At 45.0% G+C, this 20,514-nt stretch overlaps 1 protein-coding gene across 2 annotated transcripts in view; it reads right to left on the bottom strand.

Moving 5' to 3' along the window:
- Positions 1 to 20,514, bottom strand: part of ZFYVE16 (zinc finger FYVE-type containing 16) — a 1,039,436-nt gene that overhangs the window by 440,630 nt on the left and 578,292 nt on the right. For both annotated transcript variants that reach the window (XM_069627543.1, XM_069627544.1), the window contains exon 12: positions 15,218 to 15,368. In XM_069627543.1, coding sequence (XP_069483644.1) covers positions 15,218 to 15,368 — 151 coding nt within the window. The remainder of the gene's footprint in view (positions 1 to 15,217; positions 15,369 to 20,514) is intronic.

The raw sequence follows: 20,514 nt of genomic DNA, 5'->3' as shown, positions 1-20,514 counted from the left end.
CCATGAGTTCTGTCTTGCTGCGATTGAGTGCAAGATTATTCAACATCATCCATTGTTCTATCATGGCAAAGATGCGATTAAGTTCTTTTTCATCCTCCGAATGCTGACCTGTAAGAGGGATGACACATTGAGTGTCATCTGCATAGTTGGAAAAGAGGATGCCCTCATGGGCCAGATGGGCAAAGAAAGGAGACATGAAGATGTTATAGATGCAAGGCGACAAACTGGCGCCTTGTGGCACTCCAAACAATGTCTGAATTGCAGGTGCTTTGGCATTGTTGGCTCATACCCTGCTCGACCTGTTGGATAGGAATGAAAGTATCCAGTTGGTAGCGGCCTGCGAACAGTTAGCTACTGACATGAGCCTGTCTGCTAATATGGCATGATCGACGAGATCGAATGCTGCCGATTGATCTAGGGAGATCAAAAGAGCGATCTTTTGAGAGTCCATTCTTTGTAGTAACTGTGACTTAAGGTCAAGAAGCGAGGTCTCCGTACCAAACCCTTGTCTGAATCCTGACTGAAAAGGATTAAGAATAGGGTGGGCATTTAGATGTTGCGCTATTTGAATATATGCTACTCGATCCAGTATCTTGAGCAAGAAAGGAGTGTTAGTTATGGGCCTATAATTTGTAGGGACGTTTTGATCCAAGCTGGGTTTTTTCAATAAGGGAGTGACCCACGCTTGTTTCAAATCGTCTGGGACCGAACAGTTCTGCAACGAGGCATTTACAAATTTACATATGGCTTGAACAAGAGAGGGGGGACAGGTTTTGATAATTGTTGAAGCACAGGGATCCCCTGTGCAGTTGGTTGCCTTAAGTTTATTAATAATGGAAGCCAACTCCTCCTCTGATATAGGTGTAAAATCAAAGATGGGGATATTGGGATCCCTGATGAAGGTGTTACTAACTAAGTCGAAATCTGGTGTGTCCGAGGCTGCTTTTTTGGTTGCTATAGATTCCCGGATACCGTCCAATTTATTAACCATGGCGGTCTGAATATCCAAACACCACTCGTCATTTTTAATAATGGTGGATAGTGCCGGTTCTGGGACGGACTCTTGTTCTTTCAATATTTTAAATAGTTCCTTAGAGTTCGATATAGCCTGGGAGATTCTGGAATCCAGGTAGGATTTCTTGGCATCAATAACCGCCCTTTTGTAATTTTTTGCAGCTTCCTTATAGTTGGAGAGTGCTGTGGAGGATTGATTGGCTTTCCAAGAATAGAATAGCTTGAGAGAGAGGGCTTTAAGAGATTGGAGTTCGGGCGAAAACCAAGGATTAGTGAGTTTCCTTTCAATCGGTTTCTTTTTGTCTTTTATGGGAGCGAGAGTGTCTGCCACTAGTTTAAGATTAGAACAGATTTTCTTGGTAAGAATGTCAAGATTATCTGTCTCTCGGATATGTAAGGTTTGAGAAGAAAGGGATTCAATTTTGTCCGAGGTTAACAGCTTGGTATTGCGATATGTAGCAGTCACCGAGCGAACTGTTTGGACTTTAGAAACGAATTGTATAGTAATAGAAAAATGAACTGCATCATGGTCCGACCATGGGCATGGTGATACAAAGACATCATGGAGAGGGCTATTAATAACAGCTACCCAATCAAGGGTGTGTCCCAAATTGTCCGCTTATTGCATGTTACCCAAGACAGAGGGGAGCTACAATATGGCAATCCGTACATATCCCCTTATTCAGACTATACTTCATCTGGTCAATCAGCCATATGCAATTTTGCTGTTGTCAAACTCAAACTTCGGGAGCATGGCTTGAAGTATTCTGTGGTATTTCCGGCTAAGCTATGCATCATTCAGAAAGGCAAGTTATCTTCTTTGCGTCTTCTGAAGAGGTGCTTACATTCCTCAATGGGTTACCACCTACCTTGCCTCATTATCAGGACTACCATTGCAACCAAGGCTGGAACACCTGTACCTTTTTGTCATTATTTATCAGTTGGAATCTTGGTGATGGTTTACTAACCAATGCTAATCCATCACATTATTCACATTGTGTTTTCAGATAAACATTGTTTTAGTTCATACTTTTTCAACACATTATATAGTCTGTGAATTTGACTGATCATTGCAACTTGCTTTTATCATTATTGATCCATTTTAGACTAGAACTGTTGCATATTGGAAGTAGTCCCCAATATATTTTGGAGTAGGTATTGTAGGTGTCATAGATACTGGTATGATGATCTATGTTTGCATGATGACCATACCATGGAACATTCCCACGAGTGATGGTTGTAGTCTTGAACTAACCGGTCACTATGAGCTGAGTCATACAGTTGTCTATTCTAGCAATATAGCTACCCATTATGTTAGTGTTGCTGATACACCATATATATTTGTAAAATTAGAACTATTCTAAATGTGTTACTCTGCACAACTTATCTGGCTTGCCTATCTGGGCAAAACAGCCTTGCCTGGTTTCTCAATGCCGCTCATACCAGTAGCCATTTTCTCATATTGACTTGATGTTTGACAGTGCTTATTTGTGGGTGAGAGTTTCACTGCTGTTAAAGAGTTAGTAGTGTGGACTAGTGGGGGGGCAGTAATGTGAGGGATGGTTGAACATTATCACAATGATTTTGGGTTTGCTAGACATAAATGGTTGAAACTGCTGGAAAACTATTTCCATGCTTGCGTCTTATACCGTTAAGCATGGTGGTGGAATGGTTTTATCTGACCCTTGGAATCCAATTGGCTGGAACGTCTGAGATCTGAACAATCACATTAAAACTCTTAAGGTGTTTTCTTTGATTGATAGACAGGGTGCACAGGTAGCATTCTTTTAGGGGACACACCTTTGTAGACCCAGTAATGAAACTATTGGTAGGAATTGAGGATGACTCAATATTGTACCTCTTACTCTCTTGTTTGGGTTCTAGGCAAGTGTTTCTGTTGATTCACAGGTTGTTGGCTTTTACGGTTTCCATAAATCCCAATGCTCACAAGCTTAAAGTTATTGAGTCAGTCACTATTTGGGATATGTGATTTACTTTTGTGAACACGTTCACTCCCATTATACATGGTCCTGAGTTTTTCCACCATATTATTTGTAATGGTCAGCAGTTTGTCAACACTCAACTCATCTGGGATGGGGACTGACACTATCCTAGATGTAAACCTGGATAGGTTCTTGTGTGTAACCAGCTCTCTAATTAAGGCAAGCCATGGCATAATCCACTCATTACAAGCCCACGGTTTGGTGAACGCATGGTGGCTATTCGACGACCAGGCTATTCGTCTGTCTGCGACATGTAATCTAGGGTGGATTATTTGTTTGTCTGGACAATTACCCAGAAGACATTCTGACCGCTCCCCAATGCACCTTAAATTGGTCTTTTCTTTTTTGCATCTTGAGCGGCCTCTCTGCCGATTAAAGACTCCTGCCTTGTCAGATTTTGAATTTACAAGCTTGGTCAGATGGCAGATTCTCTCCTATTTTGACCTTAATATCAGGTCAGTTCCCATAACTTCATCGGTATGGTAGGCCTCTAATGTTTATCTTTACGAGGTATATTTGTGTGTGGAATATGATATAATTAAAAAGATTAGGCACCACTTCGGAGACACTGAACATGCTTTGTCCCACCTCGAAGCTTGCAACAGGTGATCGTTTGGATCCTACACACCATTAAACTGAAGCTGGACGAGTTCTGCTTGGGAGCAGACAAGGAAATACAATTAATTGCCAGGCCTGTGGCGGCCATAAAGTATGGAGACAGAAATCTGTCTGGACATACCCTGGCTAAACCGACCTTCGTGGAATGTAAGGCCCAAGTGGGAATTGGTGAAGGGAGAGACTAGAGTACCTCCAACTGAGACACTGGCTGCGTCAGAAAGGAACATACCAAGCAGCAAACAGACCACTAACACACTTTGAGAAATACATTACTTCTCACAGGGGAAAAAAAAGCACTTAGTTGCAGACATATATAAATTACTGCAGGAATGCCCTACTCCTGCACCAAGGCCATACCAGGAGGAATGGGAAAACATATCGGACAGGGAAATAACCACAGACCAATGGGAGGAGCTGTGGAGAAATATCCTGAAGTTCACCAGGTCACTGCAATTCCGGGAAGCCTGGTATAAAATGATGGTGCGTGGCATTACACCCCAGGAAACTGCATCAGATGTTTAGATCCACATCGGAAGAACGTTGGAGGGGATGCAAAGGAGTTGGAGACTGGGCACACATCTGGTGGGAATGCCCCAAGATAAAAGGGTACTGGGAGGAGATCTTGGAATGCTTATGAAACTTTGTCCCGGAAGTCCTGCCGCTTACATTACCAGAGATAATGGGAGGGCCGTTGAGACCCGAACTGCACATAATTACGAGGTCTCAGAAGAGAGCATTGACGACGGCCTTAATAGCCGTGTGGATGGAGATAGCCAAAGACTGGAAACAAACCTCCCCACCGGCGTTAAGTAACTGGTTTCGCAACCTTTGGGACATAGTGGCTGTGGAATGGATCACCGATAGGGCCCAAGGGGATGCGGACAGGTTCCAACAGGAATTGGGGGAAATGCTACGATTCCTGAAAAGTGACTTTGTACAACAATGGTACCCTCCGAACATTTGTGTACTAGATATGTATTGCTAAATTGGGAAAGGTGGAAGCACATAGAAGCACGAACACGGCCCTGAAAGAGGCAAAGGAAATATTTGGTTTCTCAAAGGGGGCGGGGGCGGCTGGGGAATGTTATATCTGTTTAAGAAATGCCAATAAAAATACTGTTAATAAAAATAGCAGTTATGCATGGACACAAGAGGTACTAATCAAATCTTTGCTGACTACACTGCATTCTTTTCACCATGTGAATCACCCAGCAGTGAGGTCACAGCCTCTTTTCTAGAGAGTAGTCCTGTCAGGCAGTGGCGATTGGAATGCTTAATTAACCCATTACTACTCTGGAAATTATGCAATCAATGGTCCCTCTGCCTCAAGTCCCCAGGACCCGATGATCTCACGCCAGACTTTTAGAAAGAATTCGGGACCCTGTTCACGCCTCACCACCTCAGCGTGTGTGAAGAGCCATGCCATGGACTTGCATACCCTTCCATCTTGTTCAGTTCCGAGAAAACCTGAAGACCTGGCTGACCTTGGTGTAACCTAGATTCTGGATATCTGTGCACACCCCCATCCTTTTATTGTACTGTGGTAATTACTAATGTTTATTGTTGAAGTGTTAAATTATTGCTACCCATGTTTTGTTCTATGACCTGTACAATGCTATGTTACTCCTGATCGAGATTTGTGCTACAAAAATATAATAATAATTATATAAATGCCAAGTGTGAGGGTCTTATTACACTGCTACTAAAGCCTACGAAAGACACCTTAGTCTGTGGTTCATATCGCCCCCCTCTCACCATTCAAAATAGACATGAATATATTTATTCAATTCCGTGCATCCTGATCAAGCCAGGTTACTCCTAGCATAACCACAGCACTTAACCTTCTTTGCTGCCTTTTTGGCATAATGCACAAGAGTGACACCAGCCGCAGGCTGTAGCAGCCTTATTTTACAAGCTGAGAAGACATTTGATTCCGTTTCACGGTCATATCTATTTACTGTGATGGACAGAATGGGCCCATGGGGGTTCTTTGTGAGAGCAGTTCTGATACTGAACTGTAATCTCACCATTAATACCGGTGCAGCTGGGAGAAGGTTGGTGAGTTTTTATCCGGGGAGTTTTATGATACAGGTTTGTCCTCAGATCTGTTACCTTCGACCAACAACACGTTTCATCATGCAAATATCAGGTCCTACAAATTGTCTTAGAACTCCTAAACGTTGAGGGATTGGACATGTAGGTCAGAGAAACAACTTTTAGAATGGATCCCCTTCAATACGAACACTGAAATCCAAATTCAAGCTGTAAGATTTTGGTTTTTATAACGGTAGTACTTCCCAAAGTGTTATCATTTTTTCCAATATTCCTCTGTGGCAAGGGTGCCACATACTTGCACTCTTTATTAACCACTTGGTGAGGTATTCCAAATCTCCTTCCATTAGCTGGGAAACACTGGACATTCTTTTCTCACAGTGGCGTGGCGCACCTGATCTGGAATTGTACTTTCCAATAGCTGAAGTCTACTAAAAAACTCACTGGGTAGATTGCACTTGTGGCTCAAGTGGCTACTGAAATGCAGTCTGTTTGTTCTCTGGTAGCATCTCGGAGACCTGCTGATATGGCCCTGTCTGTTGTACATATACAGCCTGGAATAAATTATTGAACTTGTCTAAAATCACAAAACCACATGCGCTGGGAATACCTATTTGGGGGATCCAGGCCCTGTCTCCCACATGTGATATTGTTATACAACACGTCTGTGATACACGGAGTATCAGTTGCTTGGGTAACATTCCCCCCACTCCCCTCCCGCCAATGGTTCCTTTGTCTCTCGGGAACTCTTTACTGAAAAGGTATGAGGGGGACAGAGGGATCTTTTGAGCTACTATAATTCAAGGAGAGCGTTTAGGGCACATTGGTCTGGATTTCACGCTGTACCCACAACCCACCCATACTTCGGTTCTTCCAAGCTTGCAGGCATGTTATTCTTATGCTCCATTTTATGGTGCGGCAGCCACCATTACAACTAAACCCACGATCTGAGCCAGGTGAGAAAGGGATATATACACCACCTTCATTAAGAAACAATGGCCTGCATCAGTACCGGCACCAAGCTGGTCTCTCTTAATTCACGTTATAGGTGTATTCAGTCCTACAAATAACCATATGGCATATTCTCCTTACCTTTCAGGGGGCGGTGGTTGTCTCACATCAGACGCCTGGATAGCTTATCTGATAAAGCGAGCAGAGAATTACTGTAGTCCTCCTTCTGTTAGACAGATCTTGCCATATATGGTCCCATCATCATTCATTTTGATGTAAATCAAATAGCCACACCACAATGGATGATTCTGGGGCAGAGGCCTCATAGGTTTTAGTTGACTTATTAACTGACTGTCTGACCTGGTTGCTGAAAACATTAGAACAGTAAATATTGGATCTCTTACTTGTTGCATGTGTGTCAACTTTCAATATGATGTAATGTGCTTTATTTACCATTTTACAGTTATGTCATTTCATTGAAATGAATGTCTATACTTCCTTGTTACCAGTCAATGAGGTCAATAACATTTTAAAAAAAAAAAAGGAAATTGTCAATTTGCTTTGTTGAGTTATGTCCTGTAAAGTAGAATACATTCCAATGGTTTAAAACGGTTATTCTGGCGCACCTCTGACAAGCATGGTAATTTGTTTCAACTCCATACCTGAAAACTCCCTGGCAAGTCACCATCCCATCAGGCTCCAACTTTTAGCCTACGCAAGCTCTAATTGGGGTACCAGGATCTATATAGGTATGTAAATGTATGAAAGCTCACTCCCATCTCAGATATGGTTGTAAACAGGGAAGATGTTTTGGATTTCACAGGGAATCCAAAGTTAACTTTCCCTTGCAGCCTTAGTAGGTATGGCAAACTGCAAGAGGTGGCCGTTCTGTATCCTACACTGAGTGTATGTACCATCAAATAGTATAAACACATACTCATGCTAAAGGTCATTGATCATATTACATCCCTCTTCACCCAAGGAATTAAATCTACCACTGTAGCAGTCCTAAAGAAGTGCAGTGAACTCCAAATAGTACTCTTTCTGGCAAATGAAGAAGTTGATAACTTTTCCCTGCACATCATAATCCACAGTTTGAAGCCCAAATTAAGCTAATAACTATGAGGATATCTATGTGGTAACTCATCTTTGAAGAATTCATTCATATTGAGCTGAAAATTCTCCTGTCCTAAAAGACGTTTTTCAGCTTTCACACCATCTTCAAACAATGCAATTGGACCGCCAACTAGTCAGCATCTAAATCCATAGCACCCAACCTCCCCCCACCACATCCTCAAATAGTATTGATTGTTAGCAGAGAGACAATGCACCTGCCATGGTCCAATGACAGTTTGACCAGCATTGTGTCCAATTACTTAAAAATTGCAGTAAACGCATGGAGTACGCACAGGACTACTACCATTTTACTCAGCGACACTCGCCCTATTTATTTATTTATTTTAATTTTTGTAACGCGCCAACATGCCCGTGGGCCTCAGGGCACACACAGAACAAGAACAAGACGAGGACAAACAAAGAGGAAGAAGGAGAAATAGGTCAGGAAATTATTCCAAGTTGAATAAGTGAGTCTTGACGGCACGTTTGAACGCGGTATAGCTCTGGATCTGCCGTATACCTGCTGGAAGTGTGTTCCACAAAAGGGGACCCTGAGCATCCAGTGTAGTGCCTCCAAATTTGGCTGTCCTGAATTTGGGATAATTGAGAGTGACCACCGAAGAAGAGCGAAGGTGCCTCACATTGGGTTTGATGCCTATATGGGATGACAGATAGGGTGGGCTGCTAAGACTGAGGCATTTATGGGTCGTAGTAAGCATCTTATGCGTTATGCAGTGTTTAACGGGTAGCCAGTGGAGTCATTTCCTAAAAGTAGAGATGTGTGTGCGACGTGACTGATTGAAAATGTTACGCACGACATTGTTCCGTGCCACTTGTAAGGATTGAATATTAGAGGCCGTGGTGCCCGCCAGGAGGCTGTTACAATAGTCCAATCTTGAATTTATCAATGCAGTGGACAATAGAGCACAGTTCTCTTCCGATATGAATGGTCGAATAGATCTGATTCTCTTGTTTATAACACCACAACTAGATTTTATGCTAGAAATATGGGATTTCATGGAGACTTCCTCCCAAGGTCTTAACTTTCTTTTGAACTGTGATGGTGTTGTTGGCAATATGAAAAGAGGCGTAGTTAGGATCTAGTTTTGCCCGGGTGTTTTTAGATGCCACAATAAGGAGTTCAGTCTTTTTATCATTGAGGGCCAGAGAATTACAAGCCATCCAATCTTGTATGGCTTTATATATTTGGTTAATGGTTTCCGAATCACTACTGTATGAGCCATTCAACTGAATAACAACCTGAGTGTCATCAGCGTAGTTTGTATATTGAACTCCTAGTTTGTTCAAAAGATCGAGAAGGGGCCGGATGTAAAGGTTGAAGAGCAGCAGCGACAGACAGGAGCCCTGAGGGACACCGCATGTCAGAGATAGGGGAAGATTGTTTATCACCCACGCAAACCCTTACCATTCTGGGACCCAAAAAGGAAGCAATCCATTTGGATGCGATTGCAGAGCAATTGGCGACCTCTCCGAGCCCTATCATGGATATAATGGTTAAGCAATTTCTTATATTGCTTCAGAGCCATTCCCCCTGGTACAAAGTAATTCATGTGTCTCTACCAAATAGAGGTGGTAGCATCGGCAGACCAGGCCTTTTCATGATACAAGCACGCCTAGCAGGTGTAGTCCTGATTTAGTGCAATCATCTCCCTAGATTGAGTTGTAGCCAATGGCTCACTGTACTGCAAGACAACTAATCCCAGGGACCCTAGCCCAAAATGCATCACATCCAGGACACGGAACAAAGATCCACCCCACAGAGTAGAAAGGTTTTCCTGGGTTGAGCAAGCAAAGTATAAACATTAAATAGCTCAGCCTGACTGAAATATCACTAGTCACCCTTTTCAAATTGGTCCAAGTGCTCCTACTGAGTATGAACCGTGCCTGTATTAGAGAGGGAAGACAAGGTTGCATGCTTTGCACCAATACCTTACTAAATATATTAGAATCTACATTTAGTAATGACAAAGGTATGCATGAAGGGAAGCAGGGTGGATCCCCACCAGGTTTTGGGAATACAGAGATGACCACCTCTTGCAAAGATCTGGTCAGCTGCCCACATTGCTTCATTGAACACTTCAACAAAGGTACTTCCCTGGCTCGGAGGGTATTGGATGGGGAGACAATGGACATGATGCAGACCTGATGGCAGTGTTGGAAGGATCCCCTAATCTACGCCAGCTTTCACTAGTCACATGGTAGTGTGACTGGGAAAAGGGCACAACAACGAGCTCTGTAACTTTAAGTGATTCCAAGCTATTCACCCCAAATACTGAGCAGCCAAGAGGCCTCGGATCGGTTGGAGGAGCATAGCGTACTGAGAGGGGGAAACATAATCCAAGCTGAAGCTTGTCAGGTTGGAGTTTGCAAGGAAACAAGCTTGCAAGTGCAGGGACTCACAAAAAAGAGATAAACACATAGCACACAGCTCGATTTCTCACAAACAATGCTGTGCAACAATAACATAAAATCTATTATGTCGCCGGCCTGCGATATCGGATCTGCCTGCAAAGGGGTATAGCAAACAAAGTAGTCAGTGACCACCAGGGAATTCAAACAAACCAATCACATGTGCTCATTTTCCCACACACCTGAGAACAGTCGGAGTTGGGCGGCACAGGTACACAAGAATATGCACTACAAATGGGCAGAGGCGGGGCTAAGTTGGCAGAAGCATGATGGAATCCAGATAGAGCAGATGTGTGGAGGAGCAGCATCACAGAAACAAGAGGAGCAGAGAGGACAAGGCTGGTGTGGAGGAAGCTGTAGGAAAGGAGACCATGTCATGCGGAGGAGAGGAAGTAGGAAGTCTGAGATAGCAGGAAGGAAGGGGAAATAAAAGAGGGGGAGGCAGTGAGACATCAGCAGGAGGAGATGAAACATTAGAAGATGGTGGTGAGGCATCACAAGGACGTGGTGCGGAGGCATCAAGAGCAGGAGAAGGTGCTTAGACAGGAGGAGGAGATAAAGTAACAACAGGAAGTAGCGAGACAACAGAAATAAGTGGTGAGAAAAAGAAGTGGTGGGAAGAGACTCAGAAGTAGGTGGTGACAGACCCTCAGGGGAAGGCGGTGAAGACACATGATAGATGATAGATCGTTTATTTATATAGCGCCTATACACAATGTGTTTCAAAGCGCTTCAAGGCAAGGGAGGAAACAAGGGAAAATACAACCACATTCTTACAGGCCATGAACAGTAAGGATGTGAAATTAACTATCATACTCGGCCTGACAACATTTCAGATAGTGCAAGAGCTAAGACATAGATAAGGAAGGGAGGGGGAGAGTGGGAAGGAAATGGAAACAGACAGGCAACTACCGTACTAGGCCTGACGACATTTCTGGTAGAGCCGGAGAAAAACAAAATGTGAGGGAGAGGGGTGCAGGAAGGGCGGGGAGGAACAAAACAAGCAACTATCACACTAGTCCTGACGACATTTCAGATAGTGCTGGAGGGGTGGTGGGGAGGAAAAAAACAGTAATGGGAGGATGGAGGAAACAGACAAGGTTGCTATCATATTAGGTCCAGGGACCATTCTGATAGAGTAAGTGCATAGAAGAAAGTAAGGGGAGGAGATAGGAAAAGGGAGAAGGGAAAGGAGGAGAGAAAAGGAGGCTAAGCAGTCAAAAAGAGTGGAGAAGCAAGAGTGGAGAGCGAATACAATTGCAGAAGTCAGTAGTAACACAATGTTGCAAGCCAGGATACAAGATGAAGTTGGGTCAGCATGATTTACGGCCACCATGAGTACAAGATGCAAAGGAAGTCCAGCATGAGAGTTCAGAAAGAGTGACACACCGTGAATGAACGAAGTCCATAAAAGTCAAATCCAGCCTTGGCTGAGGCATGAGGAACAAGAGGCAAGGAAAAACGCACACTTGGCTACGCACCTGTGGACCAGCGTTGTGGGGGGAGCGGGAACATTGTGAGGTGGAGAGGAGGTAATGGAAGCTAGAAGTAAGGCGCTCAGCACAGCAGTAGACGAAGCAGCACCTGCATAAGGGTGTACTGCCATGAAATATGATCATTTCGGAGGTACGTGGAGGATAACGAGATGTGAACCAGTGAGAGGCCTCCTAAACCAATGATAGAAGAATCGCCCTCTAGCCAAGCTAAGCAGCTAACTTTCAGGGCAAAGCTGTTGGGCCTGAACTGGTTGGATCCAAGCCTCTTCTTAACTGTTGCCAAGATCTGGTTCACCCCAGTTCCCCCTCCGCCGGTCTCAGACCCACCATATTACACAAAGCTCTCAAATGATCTCCCTCTGCCAGGCTCGGACAAACTAGATCAACTTTGCCACAAATGTTCTTTACTTTATCAACATCGAAGACTTTACGTTGTGCACAGGGTTTTGCTTGACCCGTCGCAGGACCACTTCGATTCACAGGTATTGTATCTTGCTTTGAAAGTTCAAATCATTAATTTGCAATTAATTTGTAGCACAGTTAAATACGTTGTTTTTCTTTGTTTAATGGTTTCCCCTCAATCGGCCTCAAACCATTGTTAATCAGAAAATGTACAAAATAATTAAATCTAAGTTCACTTCTCTTATCCTGGATTCGCTCTTTTTTGCTCGAGACACTTGTTTTATGTCCCAGACCCCCCTCCTCCCGGCTCAGATCTGCTGCCGTCCACTTTCTAGGTTTCCCTTGTTCGGACGCAAGACTTTTAAAAAGCTTCAGGCATTATTACTACTTCAATTCTTCACACGTTATTCTTAAAGCCTTAAATAAATCATGGACATCGCACAGAGACTTCCGAATAGGCGATCGCATCTCGCCGGGTCACTCTGTTACTCATACCTTTCAGCTCCTTCGTCTTCTGATCACGCTTTCACCATTTCACCAAAAGCCAGAGTCTGCAATATCCAATGCCATCATGATGCCATGGTCTGCGGCTACTTCGCCCTCCTGGAACAGGGCCAAGGTGTCGGCCTTCCTGTTGTCCGGCAGGAAGTACAAGAATGGCCTGAGTTAATACCAGAGCTCCCTGTTGTAGTGGGACAGGATGGCTAGGATTGGCAGCCTTGACGGTGGAGGCCATGGTGTAAATGATGCGCTTCCCCAATGCATCAAGCTTCTTCCGCCTCCTGGTTTGGAGGCAGCAAAAACGAGGACGATGGGCTTGATGAGCGCTTCCTGGCAGCGGCAGATACCACAGAGTCTGGAGAAGGCTGCGATCTCAAGCACCTGGGGGCCGAGTCCAGGACCCTGTACTACTACTCCAGCCTGTCTCCCACCAGCAGGCTCAACGCGGACGGAGATCGAGACAGGGATCAGGCCCTTGCCGAACTAGGCCCAGCAGCGACCCTGGATGGCTCAGCAGCATGGTGTTTTACCTTCTTTTGGATCCCCCGGCAAGGGGAATCCTCAAAGGATCTCAACCTCTTCTTCTCAGAGGGAGTACACTCATGTGACCGGCCAGTCCTGGACGAGGCATGACCATGGCCGGATGTCGAGTCAGAGGCCTTCTCTTTGAGCCACGTCACCAACCTTCGATAACGGTCCTGCTTCGCCTTCGCTGGAAATCTGTGGCAAGTCTCGCATTCATCTTGGTCGTGGTCTTTTGTAGGCAATATAGGCACTTGAGGTGCCAATCATCGACGTAGTCCACATTTGCACAGCGTTTGAAGAGACTTCTCCTCTGACATCGCCAGGTGCGAAGAAGGCCCAAGCCTGGGCCTTCTGAAAACTTGGAGAGTAGATCTGGTGATGAAAGTAGATCTTCGCCGACAAAGGGGTTCCTGCTGCCGGTAGCTTTAGACAGTCAATGATGGCAAGAGACAGGAAAAAACGATCAGATTTGTCTGAAGAAAATAAAAAAAAGCAAAATACTTTAAGAGCAAAATGGGAGGACTGCCAACACTGAAACGTGCATTAAAAATCTGAAGATGACCACCAGGTTTGGAGCTTAGGGAGAAGACTGTCATTGATGGGGGCAGTATGACCTAAAGGACGGTGAGTGGTTATAGAGAAGAACTTCTGTTTTCAGGCTAAAGCAAAACTGCTTTTCTTTCTTAGAGGATTCCCAGCCCGACGACAGGGAATATCCATGAGCCTGTGATTCCATGCCAGACCCCATGCTGGAGAATGACTACAACTCAGAAGGATTGCTGGGAGGGAGCCCGGATTGCAAGTACAGAACCTTTCTTTTGGTTTGCTTGTTCTGGGACTTAAGGAGAGGCTAGCCTGTTATATCATTGCCCCTTGTTTTTCGTTGCCGGGACAACGAGGAGTATACACTGAAGGACACCCCTGCATTCTTTCCAGGGCGCAGGAAAATTACCTATTCGTACATGTATATATTGAACATAAAGTTAGAGAGACTACTAATGAAATACACTTGGTGAGGTTTTATCTCCATTTCAGCAAAGTTATCAGGGTGCTGGAGTTCTATGCTTACAATTCCTACTTGTACATACTACTTTACTGTTTAATATTCTCACACACAATGCATGTTGTTCATTTCCTGTCAAGCATTAAAGGGCCATGTACATACATGAATCTGGACCACAATTTAGGTAAGAAGAAATGTATGATTTGAATATTTATAGGTGAGACTAAAATAAATTAACGGGGCACCATTTGGATACTGTTGTGAAGAGACAGATGTGATAACACTGCATGTCAATGGGTGCTGGGTCAGTGATAATGATGCAGTTAATGCAAAACATTCTCGGATGCAATGGATCGAATGGCCTAGTATTCACTTTTAATGTGGTTTATGAGAAGTACAGAAAACTGGTGTGTGTAAAAAAAACTCACATGATCTCTTGTTCTGGTTGTCCATCTCGTTTCTTTTTATTCAATCATATTATTCAAATGCTGCACACAACATACCAATGATAACGTTGTATGTGGGTATGATCTATTGATTTTTCTATTTTGAATGTATAATCAATCCGATGTGCACACAGAGAAAGCTTTAATGAGGTGGTGGTATAATATATTTTACATGGGTAATTAGACACTCCATAAGCTCATATTCTAATCCTTTCCACTGACAAAAGGGTGGCCTGCAACTACGCTGATTGTGCATTAACTATGTAGCATGCATATTGATACTACGCATGTTCAAGAATTCTACATTAATTTTGCATTGTAGTACTTTCTCTGGATTTTGCTGGATATGAGCTGTTAAATTAGCACAGTAGCAAGTCCCCTTTGCACACTCCAACTACAACCAGTCATGTTTTTCTATATTTGTATCAAAGGGCATTGGATGTTATACCCCAGCGCCGAATTCAAGACGCAGCATAGCCACATATTTTAAGTCTTGTGTCCAAGCACAAGTGGCTTTTCAGCCTTTTTTGTTTAGTTGAAACCAGCTGGCAACTGTTCTGCATTTTCTTCGTACAAGTAAAGCAATTGTGAGGATATATACCTACCAAATTAGCATTTTTGGCATTTTAGCACTAAAAGCATTATGAATTAAAATGTTACCTTTTCTTGGCTGTCCTGTAGAACTGTTTGCTTGTGTTTGATAGACTCCATCATCATTCTGTACACAAACCAGATGGGAATCTGCCTCCGTACTAAAGCAGGCGCCAATACTTATAACATGCTCATTGGAGGAATGTATTACTTTTAATATCTGTAAAAGAAAGCATGTATGAGCTTTTTAAAATAATACCTGCAGACAAATAGCGGGTGTAGACAGTTCTTTGTAAAACCCGGCACTTGGTAACCTCAAGCAACTGCTTTCCCAGGCCATCACCTGTAGATTCAGTCTCACACCCATTTGCAAACACAAAAGTGATGTTACATCACACTCAACAGCCTTACGGATCATTGATTCCACACTTGCTATCCAATCCTCTCTATCTTAGGATAGCCTGTTGCATACCGAAATAACAAAACGAGACCATACATTTGTTAATTGAGACGCGACTTTTAGTCTGCTGAATACATAAAAAATTTGAATTTTTAATTTAGATTAATGAATTGGCTAACTTGATAATCTCTGATTGTGACTCACCAAATATAGATGGAAAGAGGTTGTGGGGGGGATAATTAAATCATAATTTGGGATCCTGCTCTATGCTGATGATGTGGCTTTAATTTCCAAGACACCTTCTTGCACCAGAAAGCATATTGCAATTTTACAATCCTTTACTAAAGAATTGAAGCGATAAAGAATAAAACAATGCAGTGGTTTGTCAGCACAGCAAGGAAAATGAAACCTCATTTGATTCATTCAACTATCTAGGCATATATATTTCTTCTAATGGTGAGTGGACCAGTCATTTAAAATTCAGCAATTGTGTTTTGAGACAATGGGGAGGGGCAACTGTTTCATTGATGGGCAAAATTGGAAGCATTGCCACTCTCCCGGCCTTGGAAGTCTATAAAGCAGTTGCACGCTCGTCAACCAAATATCGGGCAGAATTATGGGGCCATTAGACGCCAGATGGACTTAGTTTGGCTGAGTGGACATTTTTACAACAGATTCTGATGCTCCCACCCTCAGCTCTATATCTCTCAAAGTATCTTGAAACAGATATTCGCCCATTCAAGCAGGTGTTTTATTTGAAATCCCTACTTTTCTGGGTTCGAATAAATGTAGTGCTTATTTGGGGGGGGCGCTGTTGCGCTCGAAGACGATTGCTGCCTAAGTACAGAGCTCCGCAGCCCAGCATCACTGGCCTGATCAGATCCTTTTACGCAGGGTGCCAACAACGCTGCAAAGGGACTGCCCAACAGTGGGAACACCCCGGAGACCACTTTGCTCGATTTTTCCCCCAATGCCCGTTCTGGGAGTCGGCTACAGCCCTGACACCGCTGAGCCACAGGCGCAAAACAGCCCCTCCTCCATCAGGGACCTGCTGTTATCGAGAAACGCATTGAGGAATCCTTAGTGTGCAGCTTGGAAGGCCAGACAGCTGTGGCATGAAGAGACAAGGGTTTGTCACCCGACACCCCCACGTCCTGCTGGAACTTATCCCTCTGCACTACCTACAGGGACACGTAATACCCTGCTGCCCCCACAGGATCCAGACCAGCCTGCGTGGCGCACTGCGAAAGACGAAAACCGAACTGATGATCTTCGGAACACAACATGCCAGATCCAAGCTAGGGACTGAATATCAGACCTTTTCCATCAAACAGGCCAAACTCCCAGTGATGCCTTATGTAAAAACCCTAGGGATGATTGTGGACAAATCCATGGGATCGGAGGCTCAGGTTAATTACCTGCAGAAAAACAATGCCCATTACATGCGTCTCATGAGAGCCATAAGGCCATTCATTAACTACGTGAATGCATTAACTATAGCAAGAGCTGTCATTTTGCCACGCCTCGACTACGGTAACGCTCTACTGATAGGAGCTACGCAGAGGGAAATACAAAAGTGCCAAGTCATGGAAAATGACGCAGTCCGGCTAATTAAGAGCATCAAAAAAGGGAGCATGTAACAACGGGGAGAAGATCTTTAAACTGGCTAAGGGTGGAAGAGAGAGAACACTAAGGCCATGACCATAATACACAGATGCTTGTACAGAGAAGCCCCGAGCTACTTCAAGAAACAATTCTCTTTATACATGCCTCACAGATGCCTTAGATCAGAGGACAAGGCTTATCTGAACATTCCTAGAGCAAATCGTGTGCAAGGGCGGGGCATATTTTTCCCAGTCAAGGCAGCACAATGCTGGAACAAATTGCCTCTAATACTACGGCAGGAAGTGAATTATTTGAAATTCAGGAAACTCCTGAAAACTCACTTCTTCCAATGATAATTACCTATCCCGGCCAACCGGTTACAACACAGAATAATATGCGCGTTGGATTACTCTGGACATTCCCGCGCCCTGATGCCTGCAGGCTATCGGTGCATTATAAACAAGCACATAACGTAACTGCTGCAACAACGTTGAAAGGGTTGCATCCTTCTCTGCCCTGACTGCCGGTGAGTGGCCCACGGACATCATGCCCCTTGGCCACCTGACTTTTGGCGCGGTCGGCCGGCTGTTGTCTGGACTGCGACGCGCAGATGCTTCATTCCGGTTGCACCACCTGGGACTGTCTCCACGTTGCCTTTTGCCCTCTGCCTCCTTCACCCTGACTCAATAGCCCCCCCCAGCCTGCGTGCCGCTCCTCAGTGCCGGCTGCTGTGGGTGCCCACCCTCAGCTCCTGGGGCTCCTCCCCTTTCCCCCTTTTCTGGACTTCCTATGCTGCGGTGCAGCTCTGGTCTGTGATCCCAGTGAGCAGACTGACCCCTTTTGAGCCTTCAACGCCCATTGCAGCGCCCCACAGTGCTGGTGTCTGTCCCCCCCGCTACCTTATACATAACGCTACACATCAGCATGTGTAGTCTCGTTCCTTGTGCTGGGGCAGGTGTGACCAGACAGCAAGAATAGCGCCCTGAAGGCAGTCTTCTTAAGCGTCAGCTTGGGCCGAGGCTGCTGTTGGGGGAAATTGGGGAGATCCCACCCCATTCATTACTACCCATGCCCGCTAACTGTCCCTAAACAGAGCCCCCTTGTTCCACGGCCTCCTGGGTGCGGGGCCGCAAGCGTCTCTTGGATCCACTGCAGTCCATAACTAAAGTTACCCCCAAGTCTACGCACCCCGTTTTACTGTGCTGCCTAGCATTGTTTGACCGGTGCCCTTACCCCTCACGTTCTGGAATCAGACTCCCCGAGGGGCCCTGATCTTCCCTGTCCCCTGGGCATTGAGGCCCTGCTTCCACAAGCACTTACTGCAGGTGACATTCACCACTACTGAGGGTAGCCTCCCCCTCTCCTGCATCACAAACCATACGAATGCCGGTATCATTGGGTGCCAACACTACCAACTCGATAGAGGCGAGTCACAGCTGTGGACGACATAAATCTGACACCACCCCAGCGCCGGGCTCCAGCAAGCCCTGACCCACTTCAGTGGCCGCTACGCCAGTATACACCCCTCTCTACTCAATTGCAGTAGACTGTACTACACCGCCTCTGCATATCCCCCACCCGGAACCGGGGCTGGCCATAGGCATAAGTGCACCCAGGCACAACAGCACATAGCGGCTTAACCTACGACAACTATCACCCGGAGGAACAACTCTCAGCTCCTGTGCACAACCTAACAGTGCCATGCAATAGAACTGCCCTGCTTACTTCCTGTCACTGAATCTGCCTACTCTGTGGCACTACTCTGGCCCCCCTCTGTACTAGCTACTAAATTATGCACCATTGCAGCGGGCGGCAAAATGACAAAAGGTGCGGATAAGAAGCAGAGCTCCATCAACATGTTTGCTAAGCCTGCATCTCAGACCCCAGATGACAACACCGACCCCGGCGGAGCAGCCGGCGGTATGCCCGTGCAGCATGACTCCAGCGAGTTGCACCGCATGATGGAGTACATGCGTGAAGGGTTCACTGTCTTACATGCTAAGCTGGACAACATGAGCAGAGCAATTAGCTCCATTAAATCTTATATGGATATATCTGACACTCGCATAGCAGAAGTGGAAACCAGAGTGGGAACCACCGAAGATGAGGTTCATGTATTAAGAGCGGATGTCAACTAAATTCTCAAAGCAGGTGCTGTCCATTGGTAAATAGAATGAAGATCTTGAATCCAGATCCCGGGGCAACAACATACAAATTATAGGGATGCATGAGGAGAACCTCACAAAGCCAATGGAAGAATACGTTGAGCGCACCCTAATTTCACTACTCGACAATCCTAAGGTATCACCACACTTCACAATCAAGCGCCCATCGCACGCTCACCCCTAAGCCTAAGGCTGGAGCCCCACCCTGCCCAATAATAGCATGCATGCTGAATTACTGGGACAGAGACGTGCTGCTTCGTGCAGCAAGAGATAAAGGGGAAATGCTATTGGGTTTCAACAGGATACATCTGTACCCGGATTTCTCTGCAAATGTTCAGCAGGAACGCAAATCCTTCCTGTCGGCCAAAAAAAGGCTTTGTTGCCCTTTGACATCTCTGTAGAGGCAATAATGAACAAAATAGTGGCCCTTAAGTCCTCTAGATCTCCCGGACCCAATGGACTAGCCAATATAGTGATTAAGAGCCATCCTCTATTTTGGGCCGACTTGTTTGCGCTACTTTTCAATAAAATATTAGAGCAGGGGGCAATCCCCAGATCATGGCAAACGGCCATTCTTATTCCGGTATTCAAAAAAGGTAGCCGTTTGGATCCTAATAATTATAGGCTATTATCCATGTTAGATATCTCTGGTAAGCTATTTGCCTCGTTGCTACTCAGTGAGCTGCAAAAATGGGTGGACAATTCAAAAATACTCAGTAGATTCCAATGCAGGTTTAGGCAGGATTTCTCCACCGCACATAACCTCTTGGTCATGGATATACTGCGCACACAGGCACTTAGCAAGGGGCAGCCCCTGTTGTACGCTTTATACATTGACTTCAAGGCCGCATTTGACTCGATCCCCCGAGGGAGACTATGGGCCAAGCTACAAAAATTGGGATGCCCGACAGGTTTGTTATATTACTTAAAATTACTCCATCACAACACTACCGCATGCCTTAGACTAAATCAGGAAGGACACTTAACTCGAAAGGTGATGCAAGACAGTGGGTAAAGCAGGGATGCGTTACTGCACCCCTTATTTACAACCTGTATGTGTACGACATCCCGGCAGCCCTGGCTGAGGTCGACAATTGTCCACCTAAAGTCGGGGAAGCACCTTGCACAGTACTTGCATATGCGGACGATTTGGTTATCTTTGATAACACCATAGGTGGCTTAAGACGTTCTGCTAC

This window comes from Ambystoma mexicanum, chromosome 6p (assembly GCF_040938575.1).
Source record: "Ambystoma mexicanum isolate Mex_15411 chromosome 6p, UKY_AmexF1_1, whole genome shotgun sequence".
NCBI lineage: Eukaryota > Metazoa > Chordata > Amphibia > Caudata > Ambystomatidae > Ambystoma > Ambystoma mexicanum.
The sequence above is the reverse complement of the archived record's forward strand: the minus strand, read 5'-3'. Positions and strand labels throughout refer to the sequence as shown.